This window comes from Callorhinus ursinus, unplaced genomic scaffold, assembly GCF_003265705.2.
Source record: "Callorhinus ursinus isolate GAN/ISIS: 27379988/994484 unplaced genomic scaffold, GSC_fseal_2.0 scaffold37, whole genome shotgun sequence".
Taxonomy (NCBI): Eukaryota; Metazoa; Chordata; class Mammalia; order Carnivora; family Otariidae; genus Callorhinus; species Callorhinus ursinus.
In genome coordinates, this window is record NW_027397099.1 from 4,979,707 (window position 1) to 5,002,405 (window position 22,699).

At 41.5% G+C, this 22,699-nt stretch overlaps 1 protein-coding gene and 1 non-coding gene across 2 annotated transcripts in view; both read right to left on the reverse strand.

The window, feature by feature from the left end:
• UTP4 (UTP4 small subunit processome component) overlaps positions 1-22,699 on the reverse strand; it is a 35,851-nt gene that overhangs the window by 4,212 nt on the left and 8,940 nt on the right. The window contains exons 5-14 of the mRNA XM_025888972.2: positions 22,581-22,670; positions 18,651-18,862; positions 12,150-12,321; positions 11,957-12,048; positions 10,211-10,307; positions 9,388-9,452; positions 7,414-7,536; positions 6,859-7,015; positions 3,354-3,460; positions 2,130-2,225 (exon numbers count right to left, since the gene is read on the reverse strand). Of these exons, the coding sequence (XP_025744757.1) occupies positions 2,130-2,225; positions 3,354-3,460; positions 6,859-7,015; positions 7,414-7,536; positions 9,388-9,452; positions 10,211-10,307; positions 11,957-12,048; positions 12,150-12,321; positions 18,651-18,862; positions 22,581-22,670 (1,211 nt within the window). The remainder of the gene's footprint in view (positions 1-2,129; positions 2,226-3,353; positions 3,461-6,858; positions 7,016-7,413; positions 7,537-9,387; positions 9,453-10,210; positions 10,308-11,956; positions 12,049-12,149; positions 12,322-18,650; positions 18,863-22,580; positions 22,671-22,699) is intronic.
• LOC112837022 (U7 small nuclear RNA) lies at positions 254-315 on the reverse strand. Its single transcript, XR_003211616.1, has one exon. It is a non-coding gene; the product is annotated as a U7 small nuclear RNA (small nuclear RNA).

Here is a 22,699-nt window from a genome sequence, read left to right on the forward strand (position 1 = left end):
ACATCTCTCTTCCCCAAGACAAAAGCAGTCTATTTCTTACTTACCTCTTTTCAGATCTTTTATGCATACAATACATGCTATTCTGCATGTTTCATTTTTTTATTTAGCATTGTGTCACAGAGACTGACCCAAGTCAGTATCAATAACTGTAGCTATGTATCACTCTTGCCCCCTTAAAGAACACATAATATTCCATTCACTTTTTGGATGTACCATGATTTACTTATCTAGTCTGTTTTGTTGTTTTTTTTTAGGGGGTCTTCCAGTGAGAACCGGAAAACCTGCTAGACAGATTCTAAAAGAGTTGTAACACTTACCTAGTTTAACAGACACTTATTTCCAATCTTTTATTACTACAAACAAAGCTGCAATGATTATTATCTCTGTCTTTCTGCACCACTCCTACATCTACAGGAAGAACTCTTCTTTTTCTTCTTAAAGATTTATTTATTTATTTTAGAGAGGGGGAAGAGAGAGAGAGAGAAAACCATGTGTGCACACACAAGCAGGAGGTGCAGTGGGAGAGAACCCCAAGCCGACTCCACAGTGAGCACAGAGTCCGACACAGGGCTCGATCCCACGACCCTGAGACTGGACATTTAACAGACTGTGCCACCCAAACACCCAAGGAGAACTCTTAAAATTGCAACGTCTGATTCAAAGATTATGTGGATTTAATTTTTTTTCTAATGTATCTCAAAGTGTCCTCTAACGGGGTCATACTAATTTATTCAGTGTACCAAGTGGTATTTCCCTATATCCTCACAGCATTTCGTATTATCAACTCTACAGATCTCTGCTAATCTAACGGGTACAAAAAATTTCCCACCAGGTGTAATGACTGAAGCACCTAAGGGACCAAATGCCAGAAAAGGGCATCAGGTGGACATTATGTGTGACAAAGACAAGGATATGGCTTCACTAATCTTTCAGTTTTGGGTCAAGGACACAAACCCATGAAACCAAAATCACAGATTTCATTTTCTGGATGGAACATATATGTGTGTGCATATGTGAGTATAAAAACTGCTTATCAAAGTAGCAAGCATCATTTGCCCAGCAATCTACTTAAATGTGCTTCTCAGATCACACTTAATCTTTCCAACAGCTCAGTGAGGAAGGTATTATGCCCATTTTACAGATAAGGATATATAAGTATTGGTCATTTCACACAATGTGTTCCATTTCACAGTATCTGTAACTCAGATATTTTAAAGATCTTCTTACAATCTGGTATGGAAAAAGCACTAAGCTACGCACTCATTTTGGTAACTGTTACCTCCATTACAGGTAACAGATTTCACTAGGGCCTAATTTCCTTATCTGTAAAAGTGAAGGCAAATTACATGATCTTTTTTCTTTTTTTTAAAGATTTTATTTATTTATTTGAGAGAGAGAGAATGAGAGATAGAGAGCACGAGAAGAGGGAGGGTCAGAGGGAGAAGCAGACTCCCCGCTGAGCAGGGAGCCCGATGTGGGACTCGATCCCGGGACTCCAGGATCATGACCTGAACCGAAGGCAGTCGCTTAACCAACTGAGCCACCCAGGCGCCCCTCTTTTTTCTTTTTTTAAAGATCTTACTTATTTATTTGACAGCGACACAGCGAGAGAGGGACCACAAGCAAGGGGAGTGGGAGAGGGAGAAGCAGGCTTCCCGCGAAGCAGGGAGCCTGATGCGGGGCTCGATCCCAGGACCCTGGGATCACGACTTCAGCCAAAGGCAGACGCTTAACGACTGAGCCACCCAGGTGCCCCAAATTACACGATCTTTTAGTCACTTCCAACCTCAAGATCTTATTCCATCCCATATCCAGTCTAACACCTGGTCCATGTCATCTCTAGTCTAAAAACAATCAGTAAAATGAATACTTCAAAATTCCTCCTCCTTCCTGTACCTCTTTACTCTGTAATCTCAGAACTTCATCATTCCACTGTGCCCAACAAGCCAAAGGATATTACTGGCCTATAATATACCCAGGCTATACATGGAAACTTTACTTCACACAGGAGAAAACTACCTGCATATCATCCAATATTTACAAACAAAAGCTCCTCCAAAATTGTCATTATCTTAGCTTCTTAGTTACTATCCAACAGAAAGGAATTAGAAAGCACTGGAATCTCTTACCTGCTGGTCAGAATGAGCAATGACAAGGTTGTTGGTATTGGGGGCAATGGCCAGAGCAGTCACAGGGAAATTATAGGAAGGTACGGTGCAGTGAAGCTAGGAACAAATAATAGACACAAAAGATAACTCTATACAACTTCTCTCAGGAAAGACTGGATGGTTTAGGTCTGCTGTTTTTAAACAGTTCTATGGAAGTTCCTAAAAACATCAGGTAGTACCCCCAAACAATAAACCTTAATTAAAAACAAAAACACTTTGCTTACAAAACTGACAGCATTTGCAAAAAACTAGAGTAAAGCTTTTGTTACTATCCCTACATCTGTATGAATTGCTCATAAATATGTCATTGATCAAGGAATCTATAGCTCTACCCTAGATTTAAAAGAAACTAATGCAGTTCCAAGACATGTGCACCACTACACAGAGACACTCTTAAATGCCAGGCAAGGCTGAAAGAGCAGTACATGCTTCTGCCATAATGTCATAAAGATTAAGTTATACAGTTAATAAGCGAACTCATTTTTTTTTTTAAAGATTTTATTTATTTATTTGAGAGAGAGAGAATGAGAGATAGAGAGCACGAGAGGGAAGAGGGTCAGAGGGAGAAGCAGACTCCCTGCTGAGCAGGGAGCCCGATGCGGGACTTGATCCTGGGACTCCAGGATCATAACCTGAGCCGAAGGCAGTTGCCTAACCAACTGAGCCACCCAGGCGCCCGCGAACTCATTTTTAAATGTAAATAAGCTCAATGCTTATTGCAAGTTTTGGGTACTTATATGATTTTTATAATGAAGATGAAAACTTGTAAGGGATCATTAGTAATTCAATGTGTGAATGACAAGATCAAGACTAATTAGTGAAAAGTACTTTCCTATTCCTCTGTCAAACTTGTTTAATTTAAACATACCTTGAGGTTACAAGGCAAGCTATTGAAGGAAATTGTTACTATCTGCCCCTATTCACCTGGGTAAATTAGAATTTTCCTCCCCATAATATAGAAATAACCTAGATGTGAATTCATCACCCATAAATCCTTAATTTCAAATTTCACTGTTCCTACTGATTTTAATGTTGCAGATTACAGTTTTTGGGCTCCAAACAAAACAGGAAAAATTCTTAATTTAGAGAAAAAAGCGTAATAATTTGCCAGGTCATACCAATCTGCCTTGAGTCTTGTAACTGTTAACTTCCTCCTATTTCCTACTACTTAAACCCCATGCTCACCTTTAGATGTTTTATGTTGTACACATGGACTCCAGCACTGGTACCTGATGCAGCTAGCCAATTCCCATCTGGACTGACTGCCAAAAGACACATGGACTCCACTGTCCCTGTGCAGACAGAATAACAGTTAAATCTCTGAATTCTGTGTCCACATCCAGCCTTGGCCTGAGATGATGGCAAAAGCCAGTAAGACTTTCACTTTTTTTTTCCATTTTTTTTTTAAATGTTTTATTTATTTATTCATGAGAGTCAGAGAGAGAGAGAGAGAGAGAGAGAGAGAGGCAGAGGCAGAGGGAGAAGCAGGCTCCCCGCCTAGCAGGGAGCCCGATGCAGGACTCGATCCCAGGACCCTGGGATCATGACCTGAGCCGAAGGCAGACGCTTAACCAGCTGAGCCACCCAGGTGCCCAAGACTTTTACTTTTTTATTATTACTTTTTCAAGATTTTATTTATTTGACAGAGAGAGAGAGAGCACATGCAGGTAGAGTAACAGGTAGAAAGAGAGGGAGAAGCAGGTTCTCCACTGAGCAAGGAGCCTGATGCGGGACTCGATCCCAGGACCCCCTGGAATCATGACCTGAGCCGAAGGCAGACGCTTAACTGACTGAGCCACCCAGGCGTCCCCCAGTAACTTTTAAATCACGACTGGATAATTTGACAGTTCTGCAAATAAGTTCTAGACATCAGTCTCTATTTTCATTTCATTAGTCATCCTTCGTGTAAAGAGGAGCCAGAGATAAACCTGAAGGCATCACTTGCTCAAGCCTGAGTGAGATACTGCCTACTACAGGAATGGAGAATCAAGGTAGCAGCCACCCGAAGTATTTTAGTTGTTTCAAACTCCTTTTTTTTTTTTTTAAGATTTATTTATTTGAGAAGGACAGTGCAAGCAAGTGCACAGGGTTGGGGGGGGGCAGCGTGGGGAGGAAGTCTTAAGTAGAGTGTGCGCTGACCATGGAGCCTGACATGGGGCTCAATCCCACAACCCTAAGGATCATGATCTTGAGCTGAAGCCAAGAGTCACACACTCAACTAACTACACCACCCAGGTGCTCCTACCAAATGATTTTTAATCAAAGTTAAGGACAAACAGCTAGTTCAACAGGCCTGAGGCATCTCCTTAATTTATTGGGTACCTGTTGTACATGTGGGCCATCTTTGTCATCAAAGGATTTTAAACCAATCTGGCAAAATGAAGACTCATGTGGGTTAAAAATCAAACAGCAAGGTTACATGCCAAAACACGTGCTGCACACAATACCCCCAAACAATGAAAAGGCTTTATAACAAGACATAGGCCAGGTGCTTAAGGATGGGTGAGGTGGGTAGAAAAGGATAGAGAACAACGTGAGCTAAGTGAAAAGGACTGGAATACACAAGTTTGGGGGCTGTGAAGAAACCAGCCTGGGTGCCTGGGTGGCTCAGTTGGTTAAGCAACCGCCTTCGGCTCAGGTCATGATCCTGGAGTCCTGGGATTGAGTCCCACATCGGGCTCCCTGCTCAGCAGGGAGTCTGCTTCTCCCTCTGACCCTCTTCCCTCTCGTGCTCTGTGGCTCTCATTCTCTCTCTCTCAAATAAATAAACAAAATCTAAAAAAAAAAAAAAAAAGAAACCAGCCTGACTGTAACAGGACAAGAGATGAGAGAGGAAGAACAAATAGAGTGTTATCTGTAATGCAGAGCCTAATTTTAAGGGGTGTTAAATACAAAATAGAGTCTACATATTTTCTTTTTTTAAAGATTTTATTTATTTATTTGACAGAGACACAGCGAGAGAAGGAACACAACCAGGGGGAGTGAGAGATGGAGAAGCAGGCTTCCCGCTGAGCAGGGAGCCCGATGAAGGGCTCGATCCCAGGACCCTGGGATCATGACCTGAGCTGAAGGCAGACGCTTAATAACTGAGCCACCCAGGAGCCCCCAGAGCCTACATTTTTTAATAAAAGCATATACAGGTACTCAATACACATTGTCACTTATTTTGTCTAACTCTTAACCTGTTGGTTTCTTTTCTTATATGCTTCTGGAACACCTTAGGAACAGTGAGAGTTTAAGTTAAAAGAGTTGATTTTCTAGGCTGATGGAGTCTAAATGACAGTGAAGTTGCTATAATCCAGGGCAAGGGAGAATCAAAAAAGCCCATGAGAAGTACTGGGTACCAAGTTCTCAACCATGAACTCAGCAACAGTTAGCTATACACAGTTACTGAGTCATGCAGCATACTTACGCTCTCAAAGAACATGAGAAATTCGGTCATGAACTTTATATGACAAGTAATGCAACTGCATCTATAAGTTCATTTTTAATTTTACAACTGGGGTGGGGGAAGGGGGGGCATGCCTGGGTGGCTCATTCGATTAAGCATCTGACTTAGGCTCAGGTCAAGATCTCAGAGTCCTGGGACCCAGCCGAGTCGGGCTCCTTATTCAGCAGGGAGTCAGTCTGTCCCTCTCCATGCTTGTACTCTCTCTCAAAAACAAAACAAAAAAACTACCACAACAAAAAACCCCCAAGACCAACCATCAGGGGCACTTGTTGGGGGGTGCAGTCAGTTAAGCCTCCAACTCTTGGTTTTGGCTCAGGTCATGATCTCAGGGTAATGAGATTGACTCCACGTTGGGCTCTACACTCAGCGCAGTCGGCTTGAGATTCTCTCTTCCTCTCCTTCTGCCCCTCCTGGTTGTGCTCTCTCTTCTCTAAGAAATAATAAAATAAATCTTTATTTAAAAAAAAAATAAAATACGGGGCACCTGGGTGGCTCAGTCAGTTAAGCGTCTGCCCTCAGCTCAGGTCATGATCGCAGGGTACTGGGATTGAGCCCCATGTCTGGCTCCTTGCTTCTCCCTCTGCCCTTCCCCCTGTTCATTCTCTCTCTCTCAAATAAATAAAATATTTATAAATAAATAAATAAATAAATAAAATAAGGGGTGCCTGGGTGGCTCAGTCAGTTAAGTGTCTGCCTTCAGCTCAGGTCATGATGCCAGATACCTGGGATGGAGTCCTGCATTGGGCTCCCTGCTCAGCAGGAAGCCTGCTTTTCCCTCCCCCTGCCTGTGCAAATAAATAAATAAAATCTTCAAAAAAATAAATAACCAATGAAAAAATTAACATGTCCAAAAAATACCTTATAAACACATATCAGAGATACACAAAAATATTAATGGTAGCTATTTCTGGGTGTCAGGATTACAGATGATTTTAACTTTCTTCTTGCTCTGCTAACAAAACTCTAAGAAGGGTGATGAAACTTCTGGCCCCAAATAAGGAATTAAAAACCCAGTGAGAAAAGAGTAGGTGTAAGAACATTTCAGATCTCATCAAGCGTTTTCACTTGCCAGATATCTCCTCCTACTTTAAATTGCAAACATGTGAGTATTTGCAGGGTAGAGAAGAGCATTGGGGAACCCCAACAATGAATGAGGTTTAAAAGTAAAAAAAAAAAAAAAAAAAAAAGATACATCAGAGACTGACAACTCTCCCCCTTGGCCAGTTACCAAGTTCCCACCTGACTGAGGCTGGAAAGTATGCAGGTGCTTGAAGCTTCCTTCCAATAGCCGAATGACATGTAGAGACCCTTGATTTGATGCCACGAAGAGTTTTGTTGAATCTTCAGAAAACAAAATCTGAAGAGCAGAGCGAAGGAACGCTGGCATTTTGGAAACCTTGGGGTGAACCAGTAGAAAAAAACCGGTAAGAGAGAGAAGTGAGACCTTGAACCCATCAAAAATAATCATAGCAAGGCTTAAATGACATTAATGCTTCCTGTATCTAAGGGAGCCAACTGAACAAGCGCCTAGAACACTGGCGTGTATATTGTAACCTATCCATTCCCCGTTTCATCTCTTCAGAAGCCTAAACTTTACTGCCACTCTCTGGCATTTCCCTACTCCTCCAAAAATATAATCACTTCAAACTGGAAATAAAAGACTGTTTTATAACAGCTGCCTCCAAATAGCTTTTCATTGAGCAAAGACTCATATCCAGTACATTCCATTTCACACAAAAATCACATACTTGTGAAATTTCTTATTGTTCAACCAGACATTGGGTTATCACTTACCCTTTGGAGGCTTATGTTGTCATGTTCATAATTCAACCGATAAAGGAAAAACCGAGAAGTTGTAGAATAGGCTATCCAACTTCCACAAGGGGAGATACAGCTGCAAATAATGTTCTCAGGACCCTGGGAATGTTAGGAATAAGGATGAATAACCAGAAAAGCTTCATATGATAAGGTTCACTGTGACATGAATCCTCAAGCTACTGCCACTGTGGACATAACCACAAATACCTACACATAATCCTGACACTCATATGCTGGGTGTCACTATGATTACTTCAGAGGTACAGCACCTACATGGTGTGGCTTGATTTCCAAAACCAAGACCAGAGCTCTATGAATACTGTGAACTTATCTCAGCCCTTTGTGTATTTTAAAGATAGCTTCATACTAAACCCTAAGTTTAGAAACCTGAGAAGAAAAACATTTAATGCGGTAAAGCTTTGGAGGCCAGGTGACTTGGAAAACTGATTTTCTGCGTTTTGCCTACGATACCTGCCTTAAAGATCTCTAAGAAATAGTAAATAAAAAGAGTTTGTAAAACAAAGGAAAAGTTTAATGTAACATTTATATAATTCAAAAAACTCACAAAATATCTAAGTATATGTACATATGTATATACACACACACATACTCTCTGTCACACAGAAAAAGATTTGGAAGGAGATATAGTCAATTAACAATAATTATTCCAGGTGAGCAGACTAGAATTAAAGAGGTCATCAAGAATATAAACTATAAATACTGTCTGAATTCTTCCCAGTAAAACGGTATTCACAAATATTTGTGTAATTAAAATAAAGACATTTAGGGGCACCTGGCTGGCACAGTCAGAAGATATGTGACTCTTGACCTCAGAATTGTGAGGTTAAGCTTCACGTTGGGTATAGAGATTACTAAAAAAACTAAAAAATTAAAAAATAAAATAAAATAGGGTGCCTGGGTGGCTCAGCTGGTTAAGTGTTTCCCTTCAGCTCAGGTTGTAATCCCAGGGTCCTGGGATCGAGCCCCCGTCTGGCCCTCTGCTCAGCCAGGAGTCTGTTTCTTCCTCTCCCTCGTGCTTGCTCTCTCGCTCTCTCTCTCAAATAAATAAATAAAATCTTTAAAAAAATTTAAAAAGGGCGCCTGGGTGGCTCAGTCGTTAAGCGTCTGCCTTCAGCTCAGGTCATGATTCCAGGGTCCTGGGATTGAGCCCCGCATCAGGCTCCCTGCTCAGCGGGAAGCCTGCTTCTCCATCTCCCACTCCCCCTGCTTGTGTTCCTGCTCTCGCTCTGTCAAATTAATAAATAAAATCTTTAAAAAAAAAAAATTTAAAAAGACATTTAAAAGGAAGTTACAAAGCAGTTTGCATATTATATATTTTCATCATTGCAGAAAGGATATACACACGCACACACAGGGGGAAATTTTCTCTGGACAGCTGTACAAGAAACTGTTGGCAGTGATTTATCTATGAAGAGTGGGACCAGGACTTGGGGTAAGGAGAAGGCTTTTTTTTCATTGCATACTTTTATACCATTTTATTTATTATTATTATCTTTTATTTATTTTTTTGAGAGAGTGTGTGCGGGAGGTGGTGGGGGGAGGGAAGTGACAGAGAAAATCTTAAGCAGGCTCCACACTCACCACGGAGCCTGACATGGAGCCCTTATCTCACAACCCTGACATTATGACCGGAGCCGGAGCCGAAATTAATTGACTGAGCTGCCTGTACCATTTTAATTTTATAAAAATATGTGTTATTTACATAATAATACCAAAAGAAAGAAACACAATTTCCTGTATTCATTCATCCAATACATTCTGAATGCCTAACTTATAATCACAGGAAACCTAGTCCTGTTGACACAGTACTTCATTTAAATCATTTAAGATTTTACAGAATTTATGATATCAACCAAGTAACCCTCAAAATTCAAAATAAGAAAAATGTTCTGGATTTCAGAAACTGAACACACAGTTAAACTTCCTTACCTTTGTCTTGAGGTGCAGCAAATGATCTGCGTCTTTAGAAAGTGGAAGGGTATCCCCATTCTTTCCTGGAACAAGAAATTTCCAAGGTTTTCCTACTCAGAGAAAGATTATTTGTACATTTTTCTTTTTACTAAGAAGTCATTCCTGAGTAGAATGGAAATCTCTACCCCTGGGAAATTAGAAAAATGTCTGACTTAGTAAACCCACAGGTTTGGGTTTATATGAGGCAGAAGGCAGTGAGCACTTTCTTAGCTTCTGTTTGGATGCCTTGGATATGGCCCATGGTATATCATTAATTCTCTGAAGCTACAACCTACAGTCAGGCACACAGGTGGGTACCAGTGGGATTTGTGGGACCTCGACTTCAAGTTCATTTGCTCATTTTGGAGCCTAAAGTAAAAACCTCTCATCTACCATAAAACAACAGAGCCCGAACACTTCATGAACAGGTCGTACAAAAGGCGACTAGGCTGTCATCCCAGTAAGATCCACGTGATCTTCTCTTCCATGCAGGGCTGCCACTACCCAGCATTAAATCTTGTGATTTTCAGCAGCCTATTCTGATCCCAGTCAAGGCAGGGTAAACTGTGTATCTACAACGCTTACCTCCACTATACCTTTGCAGTGTGCTTTACAGGATCATCAACTTTTAACATATGATCCAGTATCCTGATAACGATTCTAACACTCTGAAGAACTCCTTTGCTTTGAAGGCACAGGAAAATCTACTTCCATTTTTCCACAATCAGAATTTCAACTGCAATTCTAATTTTTTGCTTCTCTCTCCAGTTTTCTTATTAGAAAAGACTTTCTCCCATTGTACCTGTTGCAACTGTAGATCCCAGTCGCCAAAGTTCCAAGTGATGAGCAAACTGGAAAAGGAGAAGCTGCCTCTTTTTTGAACAGGAAATGAGACGTCGCTGTATCCAAGAATTGAAAAGTGATAAATAAGCCAAGGTATTCTATTGCTTCAGTACAATACAGTAGCAACATCCTGGCACATATTTTACTGTCAAAATCCATGTACTTCATTAAAATTTCCTAAGTACTACCATATGCCAGTGCTGTCCTAGGATCTAAGAACATAATGGTAAATAAAAACATAGCTACTTGCCTCAAGCTTGTAGTCTAAAAGGGTTGACCAAGAATTCAACAGGCAACTGCACTAAGTGTGCTAAGAATTTTAACAGGGCTAAGCACAGTATGTAATGAGAAAAAGTAGAAAAGATATCTAATCTAGTCTTGTGAGGATAAGACAGGAGTCCTGATGAGGCTCATTAGTAAAAACTTGTCAGGCAAAAAAGGTAGGGCAGGATGTTCCAAGCAGAGTGATGGCATGTAGAACAGCTCCAAGTTAATAAGAGAGCATTAGAGGGAATATGGTTTTTCTGCACACTGAACTGGGAGACGGTAGGGATGGGGTGCAGCGAGGGTTTGACAGAAGTGAGAGAAGATGCTGAAGGACCAGGGCCAGACCAAGGACAGGTTTCACAGGCCATGCTGAGGAATTAGGTCTTTGTCCTGAAGGCAACAGGGACCACCAAAAGCTTTTAAGCATGGAATGATGAACAAAGTTGTTTTTTGAGTGGATCAATGGAGAATAGGCTGGAATGACACAAATGTAAATAAAAGGAGATCAATTTAATAAGCGAATTCAGACGAGAAAAGACATTGATTCAAACTAGGATAATGGCAGTGGAGACAAAAAGAAATGACTAGAGTGACAAGACAATGAGGAGGCCGACTCAGTAAGGTTTACTGGTTGAATGGAATGTAAAAGCAGGTAGCGAGGAGAAGAGTTTCTAGCTTGGAAAGATGTCCTTTTACCTTGGAAGAACACTGGAAGCCTGGATTTTCCTGCCCCCACCCAGAATAATAGAATCCAGTCTTAAAAACAAACTCCCCATAAAACACAACTATCTGGGGGGGGGGGTGGGAGGCATGGGGTGGCTGGGTGATAGACATTGGGGAGAGTATGTGCTATGGTGAGCGCTGTGAATTGTGCAAGACTGTTCAATCACATATCTGTACCTCTGAAACAAATAATGCAATATATGTTAAGAAAAAAAAAAAGAAGAAGATAGCAGGAGGGGAAGAATGAAGGGGGGGAAGTCAGAGGGGGAGACGAACCATGAGAGACGATGGACTCTGAAAAACAAACTGAGGGTTCTGGGGGGGGTGGGGGATGGGTTAGCCTGGTGATGGGTATTAAAGAGGGCACGTTCTGCGTGGAGCACTGGGTGTTATACACAAACAATGAATCATGGAACACTACATCCAAAACTAATGATATAATGTATGGTGATTAACAGAACAATAAAAAAATTAAAAAAAAAAAAAAAACCATAACTATCTGGAAAAGGGATGATTTCCCCAGAAAGTGAGCTGGGAGTGCTACCATAAATCTCTTTGTCCCTGTAAATGTCTTTGTGAGAGGCTTACCTCAAAAACAGAAGAAGAACGAAGAAAGTAGGTAACAACACAAGTCCTACAGATTTGCCCAGGAAGTGTGAGCTGTGCTCAGTCTTAGAGGATAGAGGGACAGTGGGGGCTAGGGGGTGATACTTACATGGGGAAAAGTGATTTTTCGGAGAGCAGCATCATAATTCTTAACCTCCACCTTCTCCATGAGAGGTCGGATAACTAAATGGGTGTCAGTGCCTAGGGCAAGAGGGGTGGGGGTGGGGAGAGATGGCATCAGAATTAGAACAAGACCTGCATGGACTGGGTAAAGAAGTAACCCAGCAGAGAGTGCAACCTACCTCCAGATATCAGTGCTGTTGGGCTGTGCGCCACGGCTCGAACGTCATGTGTATGATGCTGGAATGGCTTTGTCCGCACCCACTGCTTCTCACTGCTGTTGGAAGTCACAGAGACCAGCTGAAAATGGAATACTGTCCCCTCGGCTGTGCCCACCACGAAACTGTCTTCTTGCTGAGAAATTAAATCATTAGGGAGGTACATTTAAGCAAAACAGGGCCCAGTTTGAAAAATATACCCTGAGGTTTTCTATCTACAGAGCTTAGGGGAAAACCTATGCCCAGAACTGAAAGGTAAGTTATGGGGTCTTTTTCCTCTAGAAGCTGACAATTCCATCAGAGGAGCAAGCTCACACACAGGTAATAATGTGCCCCCTCCTGACAAAATTAACAATATGTACCTCAAACTGTTATAGTGCTTTCAAATATACAAAGTAGACCCATTAGAAAAGCAACAAAAATGATCACGTAGAAGTAAATTTCAATTAATAGTAATAAAAATATATTCTCTAAAGATTTGGACACAGGGACTCAGATATGAGTACACCAATGTTCATAGCATTATTCACAAAAGCCAAAAGATGGAAACCCAAATGTACATCAACAGATAATGAATATGCACAATGCACTGTGTGTGTATGTATATATACATGTATAATGAAATATTACTCAGCCTTAAAAAGCGATGAAATTCTAGTAATGGTATAATATGGATGAATTTTGAAAATTTTATGGTAAGTAAAATCACCTAGACACAAAAGGACAAATATTATATGATTCCACTTATATGGGGTACCTAGAACAGTAAATTCATAGGGACAGAGTAAAATAAAGATTACAAGGGGTTGGGAGAAATAAGGTGTTATTGTTTAACCAGTAGAGTTTCTGTGTGATGAGAAAGTTCTGAAAATGGATAGAGGTGATGGTTGCACAACACTGTGAACGTACTTAATGCCACTGAAATGTACTTAAAAATGGTTAAAATGGGGGTGCCTGGATGGCTCAGTTGATTAAGCATCTGACTGTTGGTTCTGGCTCAGGTCATGATCTCAGGGTGGTGGGATCAAAGCCCGTGAGGGCTCTATGCTCAGCTCAGAGTCCGCTTCCTCCTTCTCCCTATTTCTCTGCCCCTCCCCCTGCGCCCATGTGCACACACATACGCTCTCCCTCTCTCAAAAGTAAAATAAATCTTTAAACGAAAAAAGGTTAAAAAGGCAAATTTTACATTATGCTCATTTTACCACAATAAAACAAGTTGTTGTTTTTTTTTAAAGTAAAGTCTGGATGTGCCTAGGTGGCTCAGTCAGTTAAGCCTCCAACTCCTGATCTCAGCTCAGGTCTGATCTCAGGGTCATGAGTTCAAGCCCCTCATTGGGCTCCAAAAACAAAAACAAACAAACCCCAGTAAACTACTGGGAATGTGGGAGGAAAATATCGCACAACTGTAGTCAAAAGAATTAAGTTTAGAAAACCCCGAAATTCACTAGCTTCTTTTTAGGATGAAGAGAAGGCAGGTGGAGGTAAGCGGCCTGGTCAGTATCACACAAAGACCCAGGTTCCCTGGTCCTCAGTTTAAGGCTCTCTCTTACCAGTATGTTGAGTACTCTAACTTCTCTTAGTTTTAAAAAGTCTTGGTATATCTGGGGCACCTGGGTGGCTCAGTCGGTTGAGTGTCTGACTCTTGATTTCAGGTCAGGTCATGATCTCAGGATCCTGGGATTGAGCCCCACGTTGGGCTCTGCACTCAGCAGGGAGTCTGCTTGAGAATTTGCTCTCCCTCTCCCTCTAACCACACCCCCAGCTCACACACTCTCTCTTTCTCAAATAAATAAATAAATCTTTTATAAATAAATAAGTAAACAGTCTTGGCATGTCTACAATTTTTAAAAATTCCTTTATAGTCTCAAAACCATCCTCATTTTCACTCTGGCTTTTAAAAATACATATAACTTTGAGCAGGGGTAAAAGAAAAAAAAGACAGGATGGATGCTTGATAAGGTAGTGAGAAAAGCCAGAACTGGATCAGCAGTTAAACAATCAAACGGTATGAAGATTAGGTCAGCCAGTTAAGACAAATGAGATGTCTAAACATGTATGAACATGTAACTGCCACAACTACACATTTACTGTGCTAAGAACTATGTATGAGTAATTTGCAAGGTTAAGTATCATTTGTCCTAACGGGAGAAACTGTGAATGACTTTGAAATGAGCATAAAAAGTACTGGTATCCTTGTCTAGGGAGCCCTGTGACAGTCTCAGAGCTATTTTACAACTCTGTAAACTGTAGTAATGAGAGTGTGATGCAAAAGAATTTTGCCTGGTGGAATGCAGCTACTAAGTGCTCTATGGACACTGAGTCTTGCAAGAATTTGTAAATAAATTCATTTCAGCATTCCTGATGACCTTATAGAACTGTATTTGTTAAACTGTCCTTTGAACTGCCTATAACACCTTACTGGTTTCCTCATTTAGTTAATGAGTTACAGAAAATCTCCGACATTTCCATTTCATGTTTATATGAGTTATGATTTTATCTTTTTCCCCCTAATCATCATTTAATAGCTCTTTACACAGGTAAGGAAACTGGAACTTCAAAAGCCTTTGCTCTGGGCACACCACACCAACTCAACCTTGTGCCAGTTCTCTTTGAGGTAACTTGCAGGTACATGATGGTGAGGAGAAAGGAAAGCATATCTAAAGGACAGCATATAAGGTAGCCCAGACCAGCCTCTCCCTTACCTCTACATGAAAATCATTATCCCAAGGAAAAGTGGAGATATTGAGCAGCTTAGGAATTCACAGACTGTCCCCCATCTCCAGCTAAACAGTTCATTTACTGGATGCCTGGGTGGCTCAGTCAGTTAAGCGTCTGCCTTTACTCAGGTCATGATCCCAGGGTCCTGGAATCAAGTACCACACTGGGCTCCTTGGCTCAGTGGGGAGCCTGCTTCTCCCTCTGCCTGCCACTCCCCCTGCTTGTGCTCTTGTCTCTGGCAAATAAAATCTTTAAAAAGAAAAAAAGAGTTCATTTACCAAAGGGGGGGCAGTTTGCACAAAATCCCACCAACAGAGAGGGACTAAGAAGACAACACTAACTCACTCCACGTCATCTTTCCTTGAGGTAGAATCATAAAAGAACTGCAAAGAAAATGAAAGAAAAGTGCTCTCTTAGGGCACAGAGGGAACAAAGCAAGGGGAAAGCTGACCTAGAAAGGGAGAGGGGGAAGTGTCCTAATTTAATCAGAGTCCCTGTTTCACACAGAAAAACAATCTGAAGACTGACCTCTAAATGAAACCAAATGTTCCCTACAACTCCCTGCAGGAATCAGTACTCGCCTACTTGATAAGGGTGAAAGACATCTAAGAAGATCAAAGGACTGGGTATTTGCCACCATTCACTCTTCAGTCAATGAAAATCCATTAAAAAGATATCTAAAAATAATCAGCTGTTCTGCCAAGAGAGTATAGTGGAGAAAAGCCTTGAAATTAGGATCAATTTCAAATGAGAAGTGAAAATAATGCCAATACCACACTCACTGTGCCAGATACTGCACTTAGCACTTTACATGCACTACCCATTTAATCCTTACCAAATTCTGGAAGTATGTATTGCTAGCACCCTGTTTTCACAAAAGAAACTGAGGTTTAGAAACAAATAGCCTGCCCAAAGAAGATGTGTAGCTATTAAGTGCTATAGCTGGGATTCAAACCCAAGTCTGCCCTAGTCCAGAGTGTGTGATAAGCATGGAGGGCTGGAATTTGTACAATTACACCCCCTCCCACCAAAAGCACACAGTTCCCTGACTCTCAGGCACACATTTGCCCACATTTAAACATCTCTGAAATCAGGGTATCTGTTAGCTGTCAACCTGCACATGTGTGACATCTTCAGATAAAGAGCAAAAATCAAAATTTGCAGAATGGGGGCACCTGGCTGGCTCAGTCAGTAGAGCACGCAACCTTTAATTTCAGGGTCCTGAGTTCAAGCCCCACATTGGGTGTGGAGCCTACTTAAAAACACCAAAACAACAACAGCAAATTCAAAACAAACACAACTTGCAGAATGGTTGTCAAAAACTGGGAAGAAAATCTTGGGACTCTAGTGGAGCATCATGGGTGGCTGGGAGGCATGTGTAGGAAACATGGACCCTGATGACCAAGTCCATCTGTGCATGTGAAAAAGTTTTAGGAGTACATTATTCTCTTCACTTGTATTTTCCTTGTTATATATGCACAAAAGTGACATAACAAAAATTTATGCTTAAGTCTCAAGGACCTCTTCAATAAGTAAAATATAAATAAAATATAAATATAAATAAGTACAAATAAAAAAAATTTAGAGGCAACTGGGTGGCTCAGTTGGTTAAGTGTCTGCCGTTGGCTCATGTCATGATTCCGGGGTGCTGGGATCGAGCCCCAAGTTGGGCTCCCTGCCCAGTGAGAAGTCTGCTTCTCCCTCTTCCTGTGCACCCCCTCCAGCTCATGCTCTCTCTCTCTCATGCTCTCTCACTCTCCCTCTGGCTCAAATAAACAAAATTTTTTTTTTTTTTTTAAGATTTCATTTATCTGTCAGAGAGAGAGAGCACAAACAGGGAGCAGCAGGTAGAAGGAGAAGCAGGTTCCCCACTGAGCAGGGAACCTGATGCAAGGCTTCATCCTGGGACCCGAGGATCATGATCTGAGCTGAAGGCAGAGGCCTAACTGACTGAGCCACCCAGGCATCCAATAAATAAAATCTTTAAAAAATAAAATAAAAAAAATTATGTCAGTTTGTATTATAGCAGTTTGTATTATACACTTAATAACTTTTACATTTAAAAAAAAAGCACTGTCATAGCTTAAATGGCAGGGTTTCTTCTTTCCTATGATAACAAAATTATGGCATGTCTTATAATCAGTTGTATCTAAGATTCAATACAATACAGTAATTATAGGCACATGGTAGAAGATGACAATATAAAATAACAGAGTACAAATTAAGGCTGCCTCCTGCCTGCCACGACTTTCCTCTCTAAAAATTACCATTAGCATTTTTCATCTTCTCAGATATTATAAATATGTTAGCAAAATTACATATACAGAGATTAAACATGTATCTAATATAAAATCTGCCTCTCCTTTTCTTTCCTTTTTTTAAAGATTTTATTTATTTGAGAGAGAGAACAAGCAGGGGGAGTGGCAGGCAGAGGGAGAGGGAGAAGCAGGCTCCCTGCGAGCCCAAAGCGAGGCTCGATCCCAGGACCCTGAGATCATGACTTGAGTGAAGGCAGACGCTTAACTAACTGAGCCACTCAGGCACCCCGCCTCTCCTTTTCAAAACTCTATTTTAAAAGGAAAATTTCTTGGGGGGCCTAGGTGGCTAAGTTAGCGGTTAAGCTAGTCTGACTTCAGCTCAGGTCATGATCTTGGGGTCCTGAATTGGCCCTGCATCAGGCCCTGCGCTCAGTGGGGGGTTTGTTTCCTCCTCTCTCTCTTCCTTTGCCGCTCCCCCACTCGTGCTCTCTAATAAATAAATATTAAAAAAAAAAGGAAAATTTCTCCTTCTCATTCCAACTTATTCTTCATTATAGTCACATGTGACATCTAAATGTTTCACAGGACTTTTACACCCATCAAATGGTTCTCATGGAAAACCTGTTAAGTGGAACAGAAACAACTTACAGGCAGGAAAAGCAAGCATGAGTGTTCTCTACACTAATTATTGCATGTCCACACTTAAGACAGCAAACAAGTCTCAAACTAAGAAGACAAAGAATAAAGGATCTAGTCAGCAAACCTCAAAGTCACTTCCCATGCCCCAATGCTAAAATACCCAAAGGTTTCTGATTAAGAATTCATGTTACCAAAAGGAAAGAGGCACACTTGTTCAATACAAGTCTGCTAAAGTCATATTTAAATAGAAGAAATTTAATTTTTTCAAAATCACTATAAAACTATTTCCTAATTTCCCAAGACAGGAAGCAGAAGAGTTACACAGAGAAAAATAGCACTTCTCAAGGTTCTTCTAGGGTCCCTGTGGCCTATCTAAATCAGACTGGATTAACTGGGGGTGGAGAGTGTGTGAAGAAAACCTCTCTGGTAACTAATGTTCTAGACAATATTCTCTAACTAGTTGTTAGGAGAATAAGAGGGTTCAAAGAAATTATGTGGGTTTAAGATGCATTCCCCTAAACTCATCTCCCTGCATAAAACACTGAGGATCGGGCGCCTGGGTGGCTCAGTTGGTTAGGCGACTGCCTTCAGCTCGGGTCATGATCCTGGAGTCCCTGGATTGAGTCCTGCATCGGGCTCCCTGCTCGGCGGGGAGTCTGCTTCTCCCTCTGACCCTCCCCCCTCTCATGTGCTCTCTCTCTCATATTCTCTCTCTCAAATAAATAAAATCTTTAAAAAAGAAAAAAAAAACACTGAGGATCAGGGAACATTGTGCCACATCACTGACACAGCCTCCTCTACTCACCCCCCAGGTTGTACAGGAAATGCTCAAAACAGGGACCATACTCACATCAGATACTGCAATGGACTGCACATCAGCATTGGCAATGAGATGGTTCTTCACAAGCGTCCCAGTAGCTGAGTCCCAGAACTGCACCTTCCCAGCAGAGTCCACACTTATGACAGTGCCATCAGACAAGAAGGCCACGCCCCATATGATACACTTCCGCTTAGACACACTCATATACTGCCTATCCACCAGCATCTTATGAACAGCGCTCCCTGAAAAATAAGAAAAGCCCAAATTTGAATGGTACTTACTTCTTTTGTCTTCAAAACCTGCCTGTGGTAGGCATCTATTAAGTTAGCTGCCTGAGCACAAACAGCCAGGAAATAGTAGTTATGCTGAACTCAGTCTCAGAACACAAAAATGGTTACCTAAAGACTGTGGGGGAGAGGGGGGAGGGCTAGTTGGAGACAGAAATTTTGGGGGGGAGGGGAGGAGGTGAAACTGAAAGGAGACATTTGAGACTTCACTTAAAACTGCTTAAAAGCAACGCGTATTACACTTGGCTCTTTTCTAAAACCCCAGAGAAAAGGGAGAGAAAACAATAGTTGATAAAATGTTGGGAATGAAAAAGAAAACATGGAGTAGTAACTGACATAGCAGAGCCCTGAAACTAAGTCCCAAGTCAACAGTGGGGAAAACCAAGAAGCCACTTAATTTATACCATGAAATCCTCAGAAGACTTGGAACTATGGTGACCCCAAAAACTCTGGAAAAAGTCAAAGTGGAACTAAAAAGAGAAACTGGATGAAAGTATGCTTAAGAAACTTACAGATCCTTCAGATAACTATCCCCTAACTAAAAAGCCAAGCAACTCCCAAACTTCACCGCAAACAAGAATGGAGATTCATTCTCTGAAGAGAGAGATCAGGCACAACCGAGGGTGGGATTACTATATGGAAAATAGATACAGTGAAAATTTATTAACCGAATGTTGAGAACACCGGTTTTCTTCCCAGAGTGCTGATGACCGGGCTTATTATCACCAGGCAGAATAAAACACATTTCTGGGAAATATGACCAGCACAAGAAAAAAGATCTAAAAAGCATCAACGTCTTTGGGGGTTCCCCAAACTAAGATTCCGGCCAGATCATTCTTCAGTGAAACCCATGAGCAATAAGCTCTACTTGTGTGGTAAGTAAAGTTATCATCAGACATGTGAGCAAAGCTGGAATATGAAAGGCGGAGGCCAGAGAGACTACTAGGAAAAAAAAATATGAGGGAGAAAACAGAGCAAGAGCGAAGAATACCTGACAAATATCCTGAATAACCCTAGAAAGAGAAGTCCGTATATAATGAAACAAAAAAACGCTATAAAAAAGAACACTCAGGAAACAAAAAAGAGCTTTGGAAATGGCAGAAATGAAAAACTCAGTAACACGATTTACAGATAAAGACAAGGGGTGCCTAGCAGGCTCAGTCAGTGGAACATGTGACTCTTCATCTCGGGATTTGGAGTTGGAGTCCCACAATGGATATAGCAATTGCTTAAAAATAAAATCCAGGGGCGCCTGAGTGGCTCAGCCCATTGAGAGGCTGCCTTCAGCTCAGGTTATGATCCCAGGGTCCTGTGTTGAGCCCTGCATCAGGCTCCCTGCTCAGCAGGGCGTCTGCTTCTCCCTCTCCCCCTGCTTGTGCTCTCTTGTTTGTCCTCTCTCGCTCATGCTCTCTCTGAAATAAGTAAAATCTTAAAAAAAATAAAATAAAATCTAAATAAATAAGTAAATAAAAGATAAAAATAAACTCTCAGGAAGCAGAATAAAAAGTCAAAGGTATGAAAAATAAGAAAGGGGAAAAAATAATAGTAGAAGAGCCAACATCCAAATAGTAGAATTTCAGAAAGAGAAAATGGAGAGAACCTCCTTTACCAAATAATTTTAAGAATTTTCTCCAGAGCCCTGCATCAGGCTCTCTGCTCAGCCAGGAGCCTGCTTCTCCCTCTCCCACTCCCCCTGCTTGTGTTCCCTCTCTAGCTGTCTCTCTCTGTCAAATAAAGAAAATCTCAAAAAAAAAAAAAGAATTTCCTTCAGAGCTGAGGGGCACCTGGGTGGTGCAGTTGGTTAAGCGTCAGACTCTTGGTTTCAGCTTAGGTCCTGGAACTGAGCCCTGTATCAGGCTCTGCACTCAGCGTGGAGTCGACTTGGGACACTCTCTTTCTCTCCCTTTGCCCCTCCCCACTGTGCTCTCTAAAAAAAAAAAAAAAAATCAGTCTTAAAAAAGGGGGGGGTACCAGGGTGGCTCAGTTGATTAAACGTCTGCCTTTGGCTCAGGTCATGATCCCAGGGTCCTGGAATTGAGCCCCGTGTGGGCTCCTTGCTCAGCGGGGAGCCTGCTTCTCCCACTCCCTCTACCTGCTGCTCCCTCTGCTTGTGCGCTCTCTTGAGCGTGCTGTCAAATAAATCTTAAAAACAGAAAAAAATTTCCCCCAGAACTGAAAACTGGGTTTTTTGATTAAAATAATCTACCAAGTGTCTAATATGATTGATGTTAATGGATCCACACATCAAGAAACCTAATTATGGGGCGCCTGGGTGGCTCAGTTGGTTAAGTGACTGCCTTCGGTTCAGGTCATGACCTCAGGGTCCTGGGATCGAGCCCCACATTGGGCTCCCTGCTCGGTGGGAAGCCTGCTTCTCCCTCTCCCACTCCCCCTGCTTGTGTTCCCTCTCTCGCTGTGTCTCTCTCTGTCAAATAAATAAATAAAATCTTTAAAAAAAAAAAAAAGAAACCTAATTATTACATTTCAGAACAGTAAGGATAAGATCCTAAAAGCTCCTTGGAAAAACAAACCATAAAAACCTATACAAAAGATCTTCTCCCAGGATGGCATCAGAGCTTATAATAATACTCAAAGCTGAAGACAGTGGAGCCATGACTTCAAAATTCTAAGGGAAAATAATTCCCGACCTAGAATTCTTTCTCATGAACCCCTTCTCATGATCCACCAAACAAAGGAATAAACCAGGAAAGTGAATGGACACAGGGGATTCTACCTGAGAGAGAAGCAAAGGAGATCCATGGAATGACTGAGAAATCAGTGTTCAAGACCTACAGAGGTATAGCAGGCCCAGAAAGTGGTACACTAGACTGGAGGTCAGAAGGCTCCGGGGAGAGAATCATTCAAGAAGATAAAAGTGGTAGAGAGAAAATCAGATCTATCTGAACCTAATGTATACAACTGGAAGAATTTGAGGATGAACCAATGAAACATATACATACATACACGTATATATATGTACCTGTACATATGTGGGGGTAAACATCAAAGAAATTAGCTAAGAGTTACAGATGGTTGCCTTTGATGAGTGAAAGAAGGGCGATAGGGGGACTCCTGCTTCTTTGTAACAAGCCTCAAGGAGTTCTTTGACTATACTATACATATATAACAGGTAAGAATAAAAAATTTTGCTTAAGCATGGAGGAAAAAGAAAAACGAGACAAACCTGACCTGTTTTACTTCCCATTTAGATGGGCCCACCTAACAAGCTGAACTCAGTCTCATCACTGAAGGATTCCATAAGCCAATTCTGCAGGCCAAGAATAGAGAAAGTATATGGTTCTCTACCTTTCTGATCTCATGCCTCACCAGTCATGCTACCAAGTCCTTATGTTCCTCAAAGAGAGACACCTTTTACCACAGTCTGGTATATATAAATAGGTATTCTAACTGGTCACTTGTATATGTCGTATTGCTCAAGGGTGAATTCTTACTAGATAAAACCTAGGTATCCCATCGAAAAACCTGGATTGCCCCAAAAGCAGCAGCAGTAATGCAAGAAAGGAGTGAAATTCATAGCTAACATCTCAGAAGGTTAACGAGGTTAGGCCCCAAAGGTCACTGAAAGCACAAAGGCTCAAGGTTTTGAAAACCACCAATGTGAATCTGACCAACAAGACCCCCACCGCCCAAATGAACTTAGAGAAACAGTCACCTGATTTGACATCAAACACACTGATGTAGTCTATGGAGCCAGCTGCAACATGGGTACCGGAGGGATGCCAACTGAGACTCAGGATGCGACCTTGGGAGTTGTACAACAAAAAAGAAAGG